The sequence below is a fragment of the Hyla sarda genome, chromosome 12 (assembly GCF_029499605.1).
Source record: "Hyla sarda isolate aHylSar1 chromosome 12, aHylSar1.hap1, whole genome shotgun sequence".
NCBI classification, from domain to species: Eukaryota; Metazoa; Chordata; class Amphibia; order Anura; family Hylidae; genus Hyla; species Hyla sarda.
Window position 1 is genome coordinate 44,333,075 of NC_079200.1, and position 14,919 is coordinate 44,347,993.

Here is a 14,919-nt window from a genome sequence, read left to right on the forward strand (position 1 = left end):
GGGAAAGAGACTTAACACCGGGGCGATGTTTCATTGCCTAAGGAAAATGTAACTGGCTACCCTAGGCAAATCTCAAAATAGAGTAGCTAGAATAAATTATTCCACCCACAGAAGAGAGAAATGAAAGGAAGGCAGGCGCTTTGTATAAGAGGAGAAAAAAACAAAAACAAAAAACTAACATCCTGCAAGACACAAGGTACAACTTATTTTTAAGGGGATAATGTGACTGACTATACAGCAGGAGCAGTGCACTACACTGCAAGAGAGGACAATCCCACATAGTGCAGTCACTACACCTAAGGAAAGGTGGAATGTGGCTTAGCCTGGGACAAAGTTCTCTGCTCAAATAAGGATGGATGGTAAATGGTGGATGGATGGATGGTAAAAAAGTGTGTCGATATGGGACATGTCTCCAAAGCCTAGCGCGGCCAGAAGGTGTGGAACTAAATTTCCACTGGGAGCCAGAAGGAGTGCAGCAATCCTGCAGCCACAAAGGAAGCAGCCCATCCTATAGTAAAGAGCCAGACAACATGCAACCTGCCCCCCGTGCTGCACTGGACGGGACGGGACCGGACCAAGAGGCAACCAATGGGACTGGAAGGTGTGCTATCAGACTGGACAGTGCACTGGACAGTACATGGGAAGCCTGGGCCAGGAGGAAGGGAGATCACTGTACCACATTGCCTAGGAAGGCCAGAAGGCAGGCAAAAGGTGGGGATGGGACACAGCACTGCCACAATACAGTGGTCAAAAATATAGTCACCTGACAAAACCAGATAACCTGGAGAGGGGAAAAGACCATGACAGGGAAAGGAAGCTAAGAGAAATAAAAAGGAGAAAAAAACAGCCATGGAAGAGAGAGGGGGACCCTTAAGAAGGTGGAAAGTGGAATAGACCTACCCCTCCAGAGTTTCATTGGGGGCACCCCCTCTGTGTATCAGCAATAAGATCGACAGGTGCTAAAAGCATAGGGTGACCCACTGGCTTACACTACACTCACCAATTCAGCATCTTCAGGCGTGTGCAGGGTACATATTGTGGGGTATCGCACTCCAATCTGCAGGGGCAGAGAAGTGGATGGGTGGCTAGCAATGGAGAAAAGAACGAGGCAGCGTGCAGCCTTGTCTCCAGCTCCTGGCACCTCAGGGGTTATTGCATCTAGTGTGTAAGCCTACACAGCTCCCCTGAACAAGGTGAGAGAATGAACCTCAATCACCACCTGAAATGGAATTTAAAGTGTGTTTTGCTAAAATACTCTAAAAGGGTCACTATTATTCTGGCATGGCGGCAGAATACTGTGAAAATAAAAGTGCAATCCATTTTGCCAGAGACTAACTCCGAAATTCACGTGATCAACGGGCTTTTGGGTTTCCTATACAGAAAGTCCCATAGACTTCAATACTTCCAGGATGGGACGTCATGCAGTCCTGTATGATCACGAGTTTCCACAGTATCTTGCTACTGGCCAGAATAATAGTAACCCTGTAACTCCGTCCCCTTTTCATTACAATTTTTTTTCCAAGAGTAGTGCTGTGCAGAAAGAAAGTGAAGGAGGGCAGTGGTGTGGCCCTTGTATTCCCAGCAGCAGAACACTGATCAGAGGAAAGTGATGGGAAATCAAAGCTCAATGTATTTAACATGGTAATACATTAACATATGACATACAATACATATAACCATCAAAGCAAAATAATTTAGCTTACTTGATGAGGTTCTGAAAGGCATAACCATCGGTCCATTGCTCAGTGAAGGAGGCTCCATGGCGGACAGTAGTGAAGTGGCCCAAGCGGAGTCGATCCTGCATACTTTTGTCTCGACATGCCATCTTCTCTTGTTTTGACTACAAGAAAACAATAGTTTTAGGAAAATAGCATCTAATACAAGATTAGGGAAAAATGATGGAACCAGCAAAATAAAACATGCTGCAGCAGAGGAATCTGGGAGGCAAGGGGATGGGACAGCACGGGTCCAGCAGGAATACGGTGGTAGCTGGTTTTCAAATTCTCCTGCCAGATCCGGTTGTTGTATGCCCCAAATATGATGTGAATGCACCCTTAGGTGGACAGAGACTGAATTAAAGCATTTAGGTGGTAATATAAAGGAGTTTTAAACCCTGTGGTCTGCTTTTGTTGATCCATGGGGTTTGGTATTTCTATCTGTATAGTGGTGTCACCTTTCTCTGTACTCTGTTCTTGGAAGAAAAGCATTACTGGGAATCACATCATAAGACTCTATAATGGATTGCTGTAAAAGTTTACATAAATCTTAAAGTGGCAGCAGACAGCAATACTCACCTTCTCTATAAGTAGTTTTTTACTCATTGTAACACATCGGTTTAACCGTTCTTTGTACTTTTCCAGCATTTTCTTTTGCTCATCCATTTGCCGTCGGAGGTCACAATTTACCTACAAAGAGAATATAAGAAGAAAAAATTAAACAAAAAGATTTAAATCTAAGAGCAGCTGGCCCCCAATAGGCTATTACTTGTCAGTCTCAATCACCCAAAAGCTATTAACACTCTCAAATTCACACACTTCTAGTATCAGATGGCAGGATGAGTGGCATTTTCATAGGCATTAGATTCTCTACAAAGTGTGATAATTATCGATTTAGGTTTTACTGACATGGGTGTAATGTGGCTGCAAGTGCAATCTATAGATTTAACACCAAAACAAAAAGAAAACATGGACTACTTCGTAACGATTAGCCCACAAGACTGTGGACCATGCAGTTCTACAATCAACATTTCCAACTTGATAAACACCTTTTTCTAATAAGTCCCCAAAAACATAAGTAGCAGATAATCTAGAGAGGAGCTGGAGTGTTGCTGTACGCTGCTCCTGTGGGGCGAGGAAGTGATGGAGTGCTGCTATTGTGGCGGCATGAAGGTGCAGAGCAAGTTTGGGGGCCCTGAGACGGACACAGCCGGTGTGTGAGAGTGAAGTGATAGTGGAGAGTGAGATTTATGCTGAGAGGCTGGAGCCCCCTAAAAGAAAAGAAGAAGAATCCGACCTGGATAACATGCCTGCACCGTGGTGAGAGCACGGAGGAGCAGAAGTGGCATCGTGGTCGGGTCCCTTGGGACACATACCGGTGGTCGATATAGGACAGCAGGATGGGTGAGAACTTTCCTTTTTTAATTCTTACAATAACCTGGAGCCCATATGCATGGCTCAGTCAGACATAATTTATGGTTTAAATCTAAATTGTGAACATTTACTGAGTGCATTGGTTGCTTCTGAAATCTATAACTCTCTAACTAACATACTAATCCATACTAACCTAAAGTGTGAAAGGCTGCCTGGAGCATGGAACTAACGGAAGTACCATAACTAACAATGTAATCTGTTATATGGTTGGATTAAGATTAAAATTGAGCTACATTTTTCCTCAGAATAGAACGAAGTAATAACTGGACTCTAGTGGATAAAGTTATGTCTATTGGAAAATTGTACTGTATTATGGTCATATGTTGGAAATTTGAGAAGTGGAAAAGTGTGTTGGCTATAGTTGTTAAAATGCCCTCCAAAAGGAAGTCAACTACCCCCGTAAAAGAAAAGAAAAAAAAAATGCGGGGAGAATGGATAGAGATATAGATATATATATATATATATATTATATATATATATATATATTATATATATATTATATATATATATATATATATATATATATATATATATTATATATCGGCTATTTCAGACATTTTGGTGATGCCATATATATATTATATATATATATATATATATGGCATCACCAAAATGTAGGGATCAAAATGTCTGAAATAGCCGATAATTTATACAGATATTCCGGTAAAAGTTATCGGCTATTGGCCTGAAAGTTCACAGATTATCGTATCGGCCCTAAAAAAAAAAAAAAATCTATATCGGTCGATCCCTAACAAAATGTACAAGAAAATGTGTTAGAAGAGGAAGGCCCAACAGTAACAATGCAAGTGATATTGGAGGCAATAGGTAAATGTAACATCTATTGAAGGGTTAGCGGGACAAATAGGGAGTATAGGATCCGACGTCTCATTGATTAGGGAGGACATGAGAAAACAGAGAAAGATGTAAAGAAATGGAGGAAAGAGTATCACATTTCCAGGATAAAACACAAGCATTGAAAAAGTGGAAAAAGTTCAGGAAGAGAATAAGTTTTGATGCAAAAAGTAAGCGAAATTGAGGATAGATCTAGGAGAGGGAACATGAGATTGATAGGGTTCCCAAAGGGGGCTGAGGGAAAGGACGCGGTGCGCTTTATACAAAATTGGTTAACTGAAGAATGTGGGAAGGAAGAATTGTCCCCCACTTTTGGAATCGAGAGAGCACACAGAGTCCCTATGCGACCACCTCCACCAGGCAGTAACCCTAGAGCAATACTGGTAAGGTTGTTGAATGAAGGGGACGAGGAAATAATATTGCGTGCATTGAGAGAAAAAAATGGGGCTGTGTATAAAAGTAACAAGATAATGGTATTATCTGATTACTCACTCGAGACACAAAAAACGCATGGTTTTTAAAGAGGTAAAGAAGAGGATGCATTTTAATGGAGTTAAAATATCCCTAATATTCCCAGCTAAGTTACGGGTGGTATACAGAGAGACAATTTATATTTTTTTCAAAATCTGGAAGTCATTATACAAGTAGGAGTCTTAATTTAATGAGGAGGAATTGAATACTTATCTGAAGGGAATAGCACTACCTTAATATCTGTAAGGTGGGGCAGCATGAGCAACTCCCTGCAGAAAGGTCCGGATATGAGGATCAGACACCAGAGGACACTGAAAGAGAATGGAGAGAGCCGACACCTGACCCTTAAGGGAACTGAGAGCCAAGCGTTGTTCCAACCCAGACTGTAAAAAGGACAGGAGTCGTGGGAGGGAGAACACAACTGGAGAGAAGGAGTGAGATTCACACCATCGAAAGTAGGGCCGCCGCCAAGTACGGTGAAATTATCGCAGAGGAAGGCTTCCGCGCCTTGATCATAGTGCGGATCACTTGGGGAGAAAACCCCCTGGCCCTCAGTACTGAAGTCTCAACCGCCATGTCGCCAAATGGAGCGACCTGAGAGAGCAGGTCGTCCACTAGTCGAACCACGTTGGCATACCACGCTCGCCTGGGCCAGTCTGGAGCCACGGGAATGGCGGGCAGCCCTTCGCTTTGAGCTTCCTCAGGAACCTGGGAAGGAGAGGAAGAGGAGGGAAGAGATAGGGGAGGGCGAAGTACGACCATGGGATCACTAGTGCGTCTACGGCTAGGGCTGGGGGATCCCGGGACTTTCCAACAAACTTTCTGGTTGTGGCGGGACGCAAATAGGTCCACATCCGGAGTGCCCCAGAGTTTGCAGATCTCCACAAACACCACTGGATGAAGAGACCATTAGCCGAGGTAAATTTTACACTCCTATAATGTGAATTGCCGATATGGAGGGAACTGAGTTCTGCCCAGAGAAGGATCCTGGAGACCTCGGCCATCGCTGCGATATGCCACAGCCGTGGAGACTGGACACGAACAGGAGGCAAAAAGATATTTTTTAATGCTTACCGTAAAATCTCTTTCTCGAAGGATCCATTGGGGGGGCAAGCCATGGGTGTATGCTGCTGTCACTAGGAGGTTTGACACTAGGGCAACTAAAAAAAGTCAGCTCCTCCCAGCCAGATTATACCCGCCTCCAGGCCCTGAGCTAATCTGTATTAGTTCCAGAGCAATAGGAGAGGACCGACAGGTCAAGGAAAAAACACGAACTGTCCGAGAACCAGAAGAAAAAGTATAACTGAACACACCCTCGGACAGAGAACCAAGGAGGAACCCAAAACCCGTGTCCCCCAATGGATCCTTCGAGAAAGAGATTTTAAGGTAAGCATTAAAAAATCTCCTTTTTTCTATCGACTCCATTGGGGCACACAGACCATGGGACATACCAAAGTCGTCCCTTGGGTGGGGAGATAGTCAGGCAGACGGCTGTTCCACTGCCACCTGCAGCACTTTATGGGCCAGACTAGCATCAGCCGATGCAAAGTTATGAACCCGTTAGAACCTCGAGAAAGTGTGCAAAGACGACCAGGTAGCCGCCTTGCAAATCTGCGAGGCTGAGGCTTTGTTCTGGAGAGCTCAGGATGCACCAACAGAACGGGTAGAATGAGCCAAAACCCTGAAGGGAGGGACCTTCCCCCTACAGCCATAGGCTTCCTAAATGGCAGACCGGATCCACCGAGAAATGGTGGCCTTGGAAGTAGGTTGTCCCTTACGACGACCTTCCGTAAGGACGAAAAAGGAATCACACTGACAAAACGAAGAGGTGATAGAAAGGTAGGACCTAACAGCTCGAACCACATCCAGTTTGTGGAACAAACGCTCCTTATGATGAGAAGGAGCGGGACAAAAGGACGGAAGGACAATGTCCTCATTGAGATGGAAGGCCGAAACGACCTTAGGCAAAAAGGAAGGATCTGGCCAGAAGAAAACCTTGTCCTGGTGAATCACCCGGAAACTGAGAACGGCAGGAGAGAGCTGCCAATTTAGACACTCGCCGAATGGAGGTGATAGCAACAAGAAACGCCTCTTTCCAAGAAACGAGGCACAGGGGTTCCAAGGGGGCACCCTGGAGGACACCCAGAACCAGGTTTAAGTCCCAAGGGGGAGAAGGTGACCGATAAGGAGGGGCAGCGTGCGCCACTCCTTGAAGGAAGGTCCGGACATGAGAATTAGAAGCCAGAGGATGCTGAAAAAGAATAGAAAAGGCCAAAACTTGACCCTTAGGGGAACTGAGAGACAACCCCTGTTCCAATCCCGACTGCAAGAAGGAGAGAAGACAGGGAACAGAAAAAGTAACAGGAGACAAGACATGAGCTTCACACCATCGAAAATAAGACCGCCAGGTACGGTGTTAAATTTTCACCGAAGAGGGCTTACGAGCCCTGAGCATGGTGCGAATGACTTTGGAAGAGAAAACGCGGGCTCTCAAAACCGCGGTCTCAACCGCCATGCTGTCAAATGCAGCGACTGTAAATTGGGGTGGCAAAGAGGACCCTGAGACAGCAGGTCCGGATGAAGTGGAAGGCGCAACGGAGCGTCGTCCAGGAGCCTGACTACCAGTATGGCGGGAACGCCCTCCGCTTTGAGCTTCCTCAGAACCCTGGGAAGGAGCGGAAGGGGAGGGAACAGATACGGCAGGGCAAACCCCGCACTAGGGCATCCACGGCTAGAGTCAGGGGGTCCCGGGACTTTGACACAAATGGAAGAATCTTCCGATTGTGCCGAGACGCGAAGAAGACCACCTCTAAAATGCCCCAGAGGTCGCAGATCTGTGCGAAGACCTCCGGATGTAGAGACCACTCGCCGGGGTCGTATAAGGACCGGCTGAGGAAGTCTGCTTCCCAGTTGAGCACACCCGGAATGTGAATCGCTGAAATGGCCGGAACCTTGTTTTCCGCCCAGAGGAGAATCGCCCTCAGTTCCAAGATGTTTAATCGGATGAAGTGCTTCCCGGGGAGACCAGAGGCCTTGAACCGTCCAGTCCCTGAACACACCGCCCCAGCCCGACAGACTGGCATCTGTTGTAACCACCTGCCAGTGGAGGGGAAGAATGATCGCCCCTGAAGAAGGGGGGAGCGGAGCCACCAGAGCAGAGACTGACGGATCCGACGAGAGAGCAATCTTGCGATCGAGAGACAGAGGAGATCTGTCCTATCGAGAGAGAATTGCCAGTTGAAGGGGGCGGTAATGAAACTGGGCAAAAGGTACAGCCTCCATGGCCGCTACCATCCGACCCAAGACTTCCATGCAAATGCGGATGGAAACTGGGACCTGGGCCCGAAGGGAGCAGACTCCTGACAGGAGAGTCAGACATTGGTCCAGCGGAAGGCAAATCCGGGCAGAGGCCGTGTTGAATTGAAGTCCCAAGAAGATCAGAGACTTGGTGGGAGAGAGGACATACTTGTCCCGGTTGACCATCCACCCGAAGCGATCCAAGGTCTGGAGAGGGAGATCCGCATTCTCCAGGGTCTGGACACTGGTGGGAGCCTTGATGAGAAGGTCGTCCAGGTAAGGGATCACTGAGACTCCTCTCGACCGCAACAGGGCTATCACTGGCGCAAGGATCTTGGTAAAGACCAGAGGAGCAGTGGCCAGACCAAAGGGGAGGGCTACGAATTGAAAATTCCCCTACGGAACCGCAAAGCGGAGGTACCGCTGATGGTCGGGAAATATTGGAGCATGGAGGTAGGCATCCTTAATGTCCACCGAAGAAAGAAACTCCCCTTGTTCCATGGATGCCACTACTGAACGGAGAGATTCCATTCGGAAGTGGCGGATGAGAAGAGGACTGTTGAGACGCTTGAGGTCCAAGATTGGCCGCACAGAACCGCCCTTCTTGGGGACCACAAAAAGATTGGAATAGAAACCCCGAAAACGTTTCCCCTGGAGGAATGGGGACAATGACTCCTTGGAGAAGTAGGGACTGGAGGGCCTCCCAAAACTGCTTCGCGAGAGAAGGAGACCGGGGAGCAAGGGTCTGGAAAAAAAATAAAAAAAATCGATCCCTCGGAATGCAAATTCGATGCGGTATCCGTTGGACACCACGTCCCTGACCCAGGAGTCCTGAATGTGTGTGGTCAAGATGTCTTGAAAAAGTAAGAGACGGCCTCCCACCCGAGAAAAATCTGCGGGTGGGGGCTTCACTTCATGCGGAAGTGGGTTTGCGGTTGCCCGATTTGGCCGCAAAACAGCCGGAACGGTTGGTGTCCGACTTCCAAGACGGGCGCGCCCAGAACAAGGGAAGAACTTCTTGTCCCGTGAAGGCGCCTGCCCAGACCCCTTATTGGGGCCAAAAGTCCTAAAGGACCGGAGCGAGCCTTATTTTGAGGCAAAAAGGAACTCTTACCCCCCATCGCCTCAGAGATAATCTCGTCAAGGCACTTGCCAAAAAGACGGGTACCAGTAAAAGGAAGCTCGGTGAGAGACCTTTTGGAGGCAGCATGCGCATCCCACGCCTTAAGCCACATGGAACGGCGGAGGGCCGCTAGGTGACCAACAGCAAAGGCAGCACAACGGGCTCACTGCATAGAAGCTGTACACAGAAAGTCCCCAGCTTTAGAGCATTGGAGAACCAAAGCAGACAGATCCTCTGGGGAGGATCCCGCCAGAATACCCTGACGGAGTTGTGAGCACCACACCGATAGAGCCTTGGACACCCATGCAGAGGCGAAGGTGGGAAGCAGAGAAGAGCCTGCTGCTTTAGAGGCAAACTTTGCTAAGGACTCCACCTTCTTGTCCGTCGGATCCTTGAAGGCAGCCGCGTCTGCTAGCGGCAGTGTAGTAGCCTTAGAGAGGCGGGAAACTGGTGGATCCACCAAGGGAGGGGAAACTACCTTTGAGACAAAGTCCTTGGCGAATGGATAACACGCTTGAACCTTCTTCATTCCCGGGAAGCTCTTGTCCGTATGTCTCCATGCAGATTCCAGAAGGGTGTCAAATTCAGCGTAAGAGGTGAACATTTGAGGTGCTGGTTTAACACGATGAAAGGATACTTCAGGAGTCACGTCCGAAGATCCTGGGTCCCCTAAGTGAAAGGTGTCTCTTATGGCCGCAACCAATGAGTTCACCGTTTCAACTGTATCCAAGTGGTCCTCTGAGTCAGATGCCGAGTCAGAAGCCTCATCCGCCAGTTCACCAGGAGAATGTGAACGAGTGGAGGCAGCCCTGGAGGGGGGCGACCCTGATTGGGTACACGGCTCTGGCAAGGCAGAGCGGTGACTCCAGGAACGTCCTCTGGAGGAGCGACATTTGTGACCAGATGACACGGGGGCGGGACGCACGAGGGGAGCACCCACATCTACTTGAAGACTCAATGGAAGAGTCAGAAAAGGCACCCCTAGTACGCTTGTGAGAGCGTGAAGCATGTGGAGAAGAGAAGCGGGACCCTTTAGAGGGCCGGCGTAGGGCAGACCTCTTCAAGGCAGACACTATGTCACGGTAGGCCTCAGCCACCGAACGGGAGACTTGAGTCAATTCAGCCATACACTGGGATAGGGAAGAAACCCAGGCTGGAGGGGCGGCCGAATCCACCGGGACTGAAAGAGCATCCGGGGGTGCCGAGGAGCAGGCAGAGTAAGTCGGTACAGCAGAACCAGGCATTTTGGAATTACAGCTCTTACAGACAAAATGGGAAACTAACGCTCCAGTTGTCTGTTTAGAGGGAGGAACAGTTCTGGGTACGGACATAATGAAAAAAGAACTCTCTCACCCGAGTCTGTGTCCCCAGGGCAGCTGCTGTGAGAACTCCGCTCTAGTGTAGATAGAGAGGGAGAAAGAACCAGCCAATGGCCAGAGAGGGGAGTGCCAGGAGCAGGGGCACTGCTGATTGGCCCCTGCCACCTATAATCGTGCGCACAGCGCTGATTGGAGGCAATTCGCACTTCCAGTAAGCTCAGGCGGCCCTGTGGGCATAGCTAAAGTGCCCCGGCCGCCGAAGTAGAAATACAGTAATGGCGCCTGCTCCTTGCCCCGAGCGCACATGTCGTCCGCATATGCGCTCGCGGAGAAGTGAGCGGGCGACTATTATTCGCCGGCAGCAGTATGCTGCCGAAACTGAAAGTAAGTCGGCACTTCGTGCGCCCGTACAGTATAAACGCCGCGGCTGTCAGCCGCATAAGTAAAAGCACACACATACACACACAAGCTTAAGTGCATGTGAAGAACTGAGCCCCTTCATCCAAAAATGCCACTGCTCGCCCCAGAAATAAAGATAAAGCCCCTTGTCCAGGCCAGCCCCATTAGACCCTGAAGGGTGGGCCAAAAACTGAGGGTCTCCAGAGGTTGCAAGTCTGCACCTAAGGGAGAAAGGGAATATATACTCACCACAGTCAGAAGAACTTACCTAATGGAGTCTTCGGTGAGGTCTTCAGTCAGCTTTCTGTCACCTGCATCACGCCGAGCTACCATATGCGAGCGAGGCGAGCAGGGAATAGGGGGACCCGGACCCATGAGGTACAACCCCAGGCGCTGACCTTTGGCGAGAGGGGGTTAACAGCACATATACGCAATATCTGTGCCCCCTCAATCGCAATGGGGAAACCGCGAGCCGCAGTTCCTGAGTCCCCACCTAAAAACATGAAAGAAAAAGGAATAAAAAACTAACACATCCCTAACTAGGAAAATAATAAAACATAAGACCTGGTCTGGAGAATTCCAGACCATGTCCACCTCCTTCAGACACTAAGCTAAAACTGATTAGCTCAGGGCCTGGAGGCGGGTATATCCTGCTGGGAGGAGCCGACTTTTTTAGTTGCCATAGTGTCAAACCTCTTAGTGAAAGCAGCATAAACCCATGGTCTGTGTCCCCCAATGGAGCCGATCGAGAAAAGTAAATTGCCCAAAGCTCCAGGATGTTGATGGGGAGGAGAGCTTCCTGGAAGGGCCAACGGCCTTAGACCATCAGATCCCAGAAAACTGACCCCACCCACCCCCTCAACAGAGACTGGCATCCGTCGTGATGACCTGCCAGTGAAGGGGCAGAAAGGATCGCCCCTGTTGAAGAGGGGACCGGAGCCACCACAGGAGGGACCAGCAAGTCCTGGGAGGAAGAATGATCCTGTGATCGAGGGATAGCGGAGACATGTCCCAATGGGACAGAAGAGACCGATGAAGAGGTCGACAATGAAACTGGGCAAAGGGAACGGCTTCCATGGCCGCAACCATCGAACTTCCATGCAGAACCGAATGGAAACTGGAACAGGACTTCAGAGAAGATGAACTTCAGAGAAGATGACCGAGCACGGTGCTTGTCCAGCGGGAGCCAAATTCGGGCGGTTGCCTTGTCAAATTGGTGTCCCAAGAATATCAGTGACTGAGTGGGAATCAGGTTGGACATATCCCGTTTCGTCTGGGTGGTCAATCAGGACAAGGTCTGAAGAGTGAGACAGAGACTCTTGATTCTGGGTCCTGGTTGGAGCATTGACCAGGAGGTCATCCAGGGGATAAGGGACACACCCTGGGCTCGCAGGATGGTGATCACTGCAGCCATGACCTTGGTGAAGACCCTTGGGGCTGTGGCCAGACCAAAAGGAAGGGCCACAAACTGAAAATGGCCCTCCAGAACTGCGAAGCGGAGAGTGCTGGTGTGATGGAAAAGTGGGGATGTGAAAGACATCTCGGATATCCACAGAGGAAAGACACTCCCCTTGATCCATGGATGCCACTACAGACTGGAGAGGCTCCAAACAGAAATTACGTAGAGTAGGTGACTGTTGAGGCGCTTCAGATCCAGGATCGGGCAGACGTAACCCCCTTTCTTGGGGACGACAAACAGGTTTGAATAGAACCCCGAAAAACTCTCCTTGGGAGGAACTGAGACGATCACTCCCTGAGCGAGAAGGGTCCGAAGCGCGACCCAAAAAGCCACCACCAAGGAAAGAGAACAAGATCGAAAAACACGATCCCTTGGAAAGGAAGCAAATTCGATCAGATAGCCGTTGGAAATGACATCTTGTACCCAAGAGTCCTGCACGTGGGCAGATCAAACGTGCCGGAAGAGGGACAAACGACCTCCCACCCGAGAAGAAAGTTCAGGTGGGGGCGTCCCTTCAGGTGGAGGAAGGCTTACGGGTATCCGACTTGGCCGCAAATCTGCCAGAACGGTTATCCGATTTCCAGGAGGGACGGGCCTTGAAGGAAGGAGCCTCCTTATCCTGGGAGGGCGCCGGTCTGGAAGCCTGACCCAAGGCAAAAGATCGAGAGGTGGTAGACTTTCCTGCGGGAATCGGTACGGCAAGGCTTATTCCGTGGTAATAAGGAGCTATTACCTCCCGCAGCCTCAGAGATAATTTCATCCAGGCATTTCCCGAAGAGTCTGGTCCCAGTATAAGGAAGCTCAGTGAGAGATTTCTCTGAAGTGGCATTGTCGTCCCAGGCCTTGAGCTATATGAACAGATGAAGCGCTACTATGTTACCTGTGGCAAAAGCTGTACAACAGGCAGACTGCATAGAAGCAGAGCACAAAGTCTCCAGCATTGGAGAGCTGAAGTGCATGATCCGCCAAATGTTCCGAAGGGGCCCCAGAAATAATGCCCTGGCGGAGTTGGGAAGCCCAGACAGAAAGGTATTTTGACGCCCAAGCAGAAGCGAAGGTAGGAAGCAAAGGAGAACCAGTAGCTTCAAAAGTCAAATTTGGACAAATTTTCGATCCTCTTGCCCCCCGGGTCCTTAAAGGATGCCGCATCCGCCAAAGGTAGAGTAGTCTCTTTCGACAGATGGGAAACCGGATGATCCACAGCCGGTGGAGATGTCCATATTGCAATGAGGTCCTGGGCAAAGGGAAACTGCGCCTGAACCTTCTTAGTCCCTGGAAAGAGTTTGTCTGGATGCTTCCCTGCTGTTTCCAGTAAGGTGTCAAATTCATCATGAGAGCTAAAAACCTTAGGAGAGCGACGGGAGCAGTGAAAGGAAACTTCTGGAGCTAGGTTCGAAGTTCCGGGATCCTCTAGGTGGAAGGTGTCCCTGATGGCAGATACCAAGTTGTCTACCATGTCGGACGTGCTGGCTCGGTCCTCTGGATCAGAGGCAGAACCTGACGCATCTTCCAGCTCCCCAGGAGAGTGGAGGTGGGTGTAGGCAGCCTTAGATGAAGGCAAAACCGACCTGGACACAGACATGGAGACCTAGGACGGTGACCAGGAGAGCGAACCTTAGAACAGGGGTTTTTCCGGGAGACCAGGGAAGAAGAGTGAGACCTATGAGGAGAACACCAGTCCCAAGTTCTGGATTCCAGAGAGGAACCAGAGGAGAACACCCTAGGGCGTTTGCGAGATTGCCCAAAATAACGATCAGGGGATGGTGAGAGAGCCTCTCTTGAGGTCTGTTGTAAGGAAGACCTCTCCAATGCATTCGCCACAGAACGGGAAACCCGCGCCAGGTCGGAGATCGACCAAGAGAGAGGGAGGAAACCCATTCCGGGGGGGGAGGAGCATGTTCCGGCAGAACGTGCTCCAGGGATGCAGGACGTAGTGACCTATCTGACACAGGAGTAACAAAAAGGAAGACAGTAAAAAGAAAATGGAGCAGTCTTACTTGGTGTCTGTGTCCCTCAGATGGAGAGGAGAAGCAGGCTGTGTGTGAAGAGCCGACCCACAGTGCAGAGAGAGAAAAAAGGAAGGGAGCCAACCTAAAGAGCAGGGGGGCAGAGCCAGGAATAGTCAGGCCCTAAATGGACAAAAATAACCCCAGCAGAGCACACATCACACTGATCGGGAGATAAAGAGAATTATCTGCCCCAAATGGTGTAGGAGCTGACTAGAGTGTGTGCCCTACACGACTTCACATTAACCAACTTGCAGGTTGGGAGACACCAAGGAAATCTCAATATAATACATTTTGATCTTCAACAAATAGAAAATAACCAGGGCGACTCACGAAATGCGATTTCTTCACCACTTCTTTATTCAAACATGAAGGGTATACAAAGTGCAGGACACAGGTGGATGATAGACAGGGGGATGTTACTTCAGGGCTACGGTGCCATTCCGCAGGATATGCTTCAACTGGCCCACAGTTGGCCAGTTGAAGCATTTCCTGCGAAACGGCACCGTGGCCCCGAACGAACATGCCCGTCTATCGTCCACCCGTGTCTTGCACTGTGTATACCGTTCATGTTTGAATAAAGAAGTGGTGAAGAAATCGCATTTGGTGGGTCGCCCTGGTTATTTTCTATTTGTTGAAGATTTTACTTGGACTGTGCATTATCCAGTGAGCACTACCTGGCGTGGTTCAGCTAACAGAGGTAGAGATGCATCTGTGCTAAGTAATAGACGAGCTGAGCCGAGTAATCTTTTCTACTAAAGGATATTTTCTATAATACATTTTAAGTTGTCCTTCAAAAGGGTGGTGTAGTTGAGGAGCCATTAAAAACACTGAACTTTAATAA

The 14,919-nt window shown here is 49.2% G+C and overlaps 1 protein-coding gene across 4 annotated transcripts in view; it reads right to left on the reverse strand.

Moving 5' to 3' along the window:
* The window catches only part of TLK2 (tousled like kinase 2), a 105,977-nt gene that overhangs the window by 29,999 nt on the left and 61,059 nt on the right, over window positions 1-14,919 (reverse strand). For all 4 annotated transcript variants that reach the window (XM_056547866.1, XM_056547867.1, XM_056547865.1 and 1 more), the window contains 2 exons: window positions 2,295-2,405; window positions 1,704-1,840 (listed from right to left, as the gene is read on the reverse strand). In XM_056547866.1, the coding sequence (XP_056403841.1) occupies window positions 1,704-1,840; window positions 2,295-2,405 (248 nt within the window). The remainder of the gene's footprint in view (window positions 1-1,703; window positions 1,841-2,294; window positions 2,406-14,919) is intronic.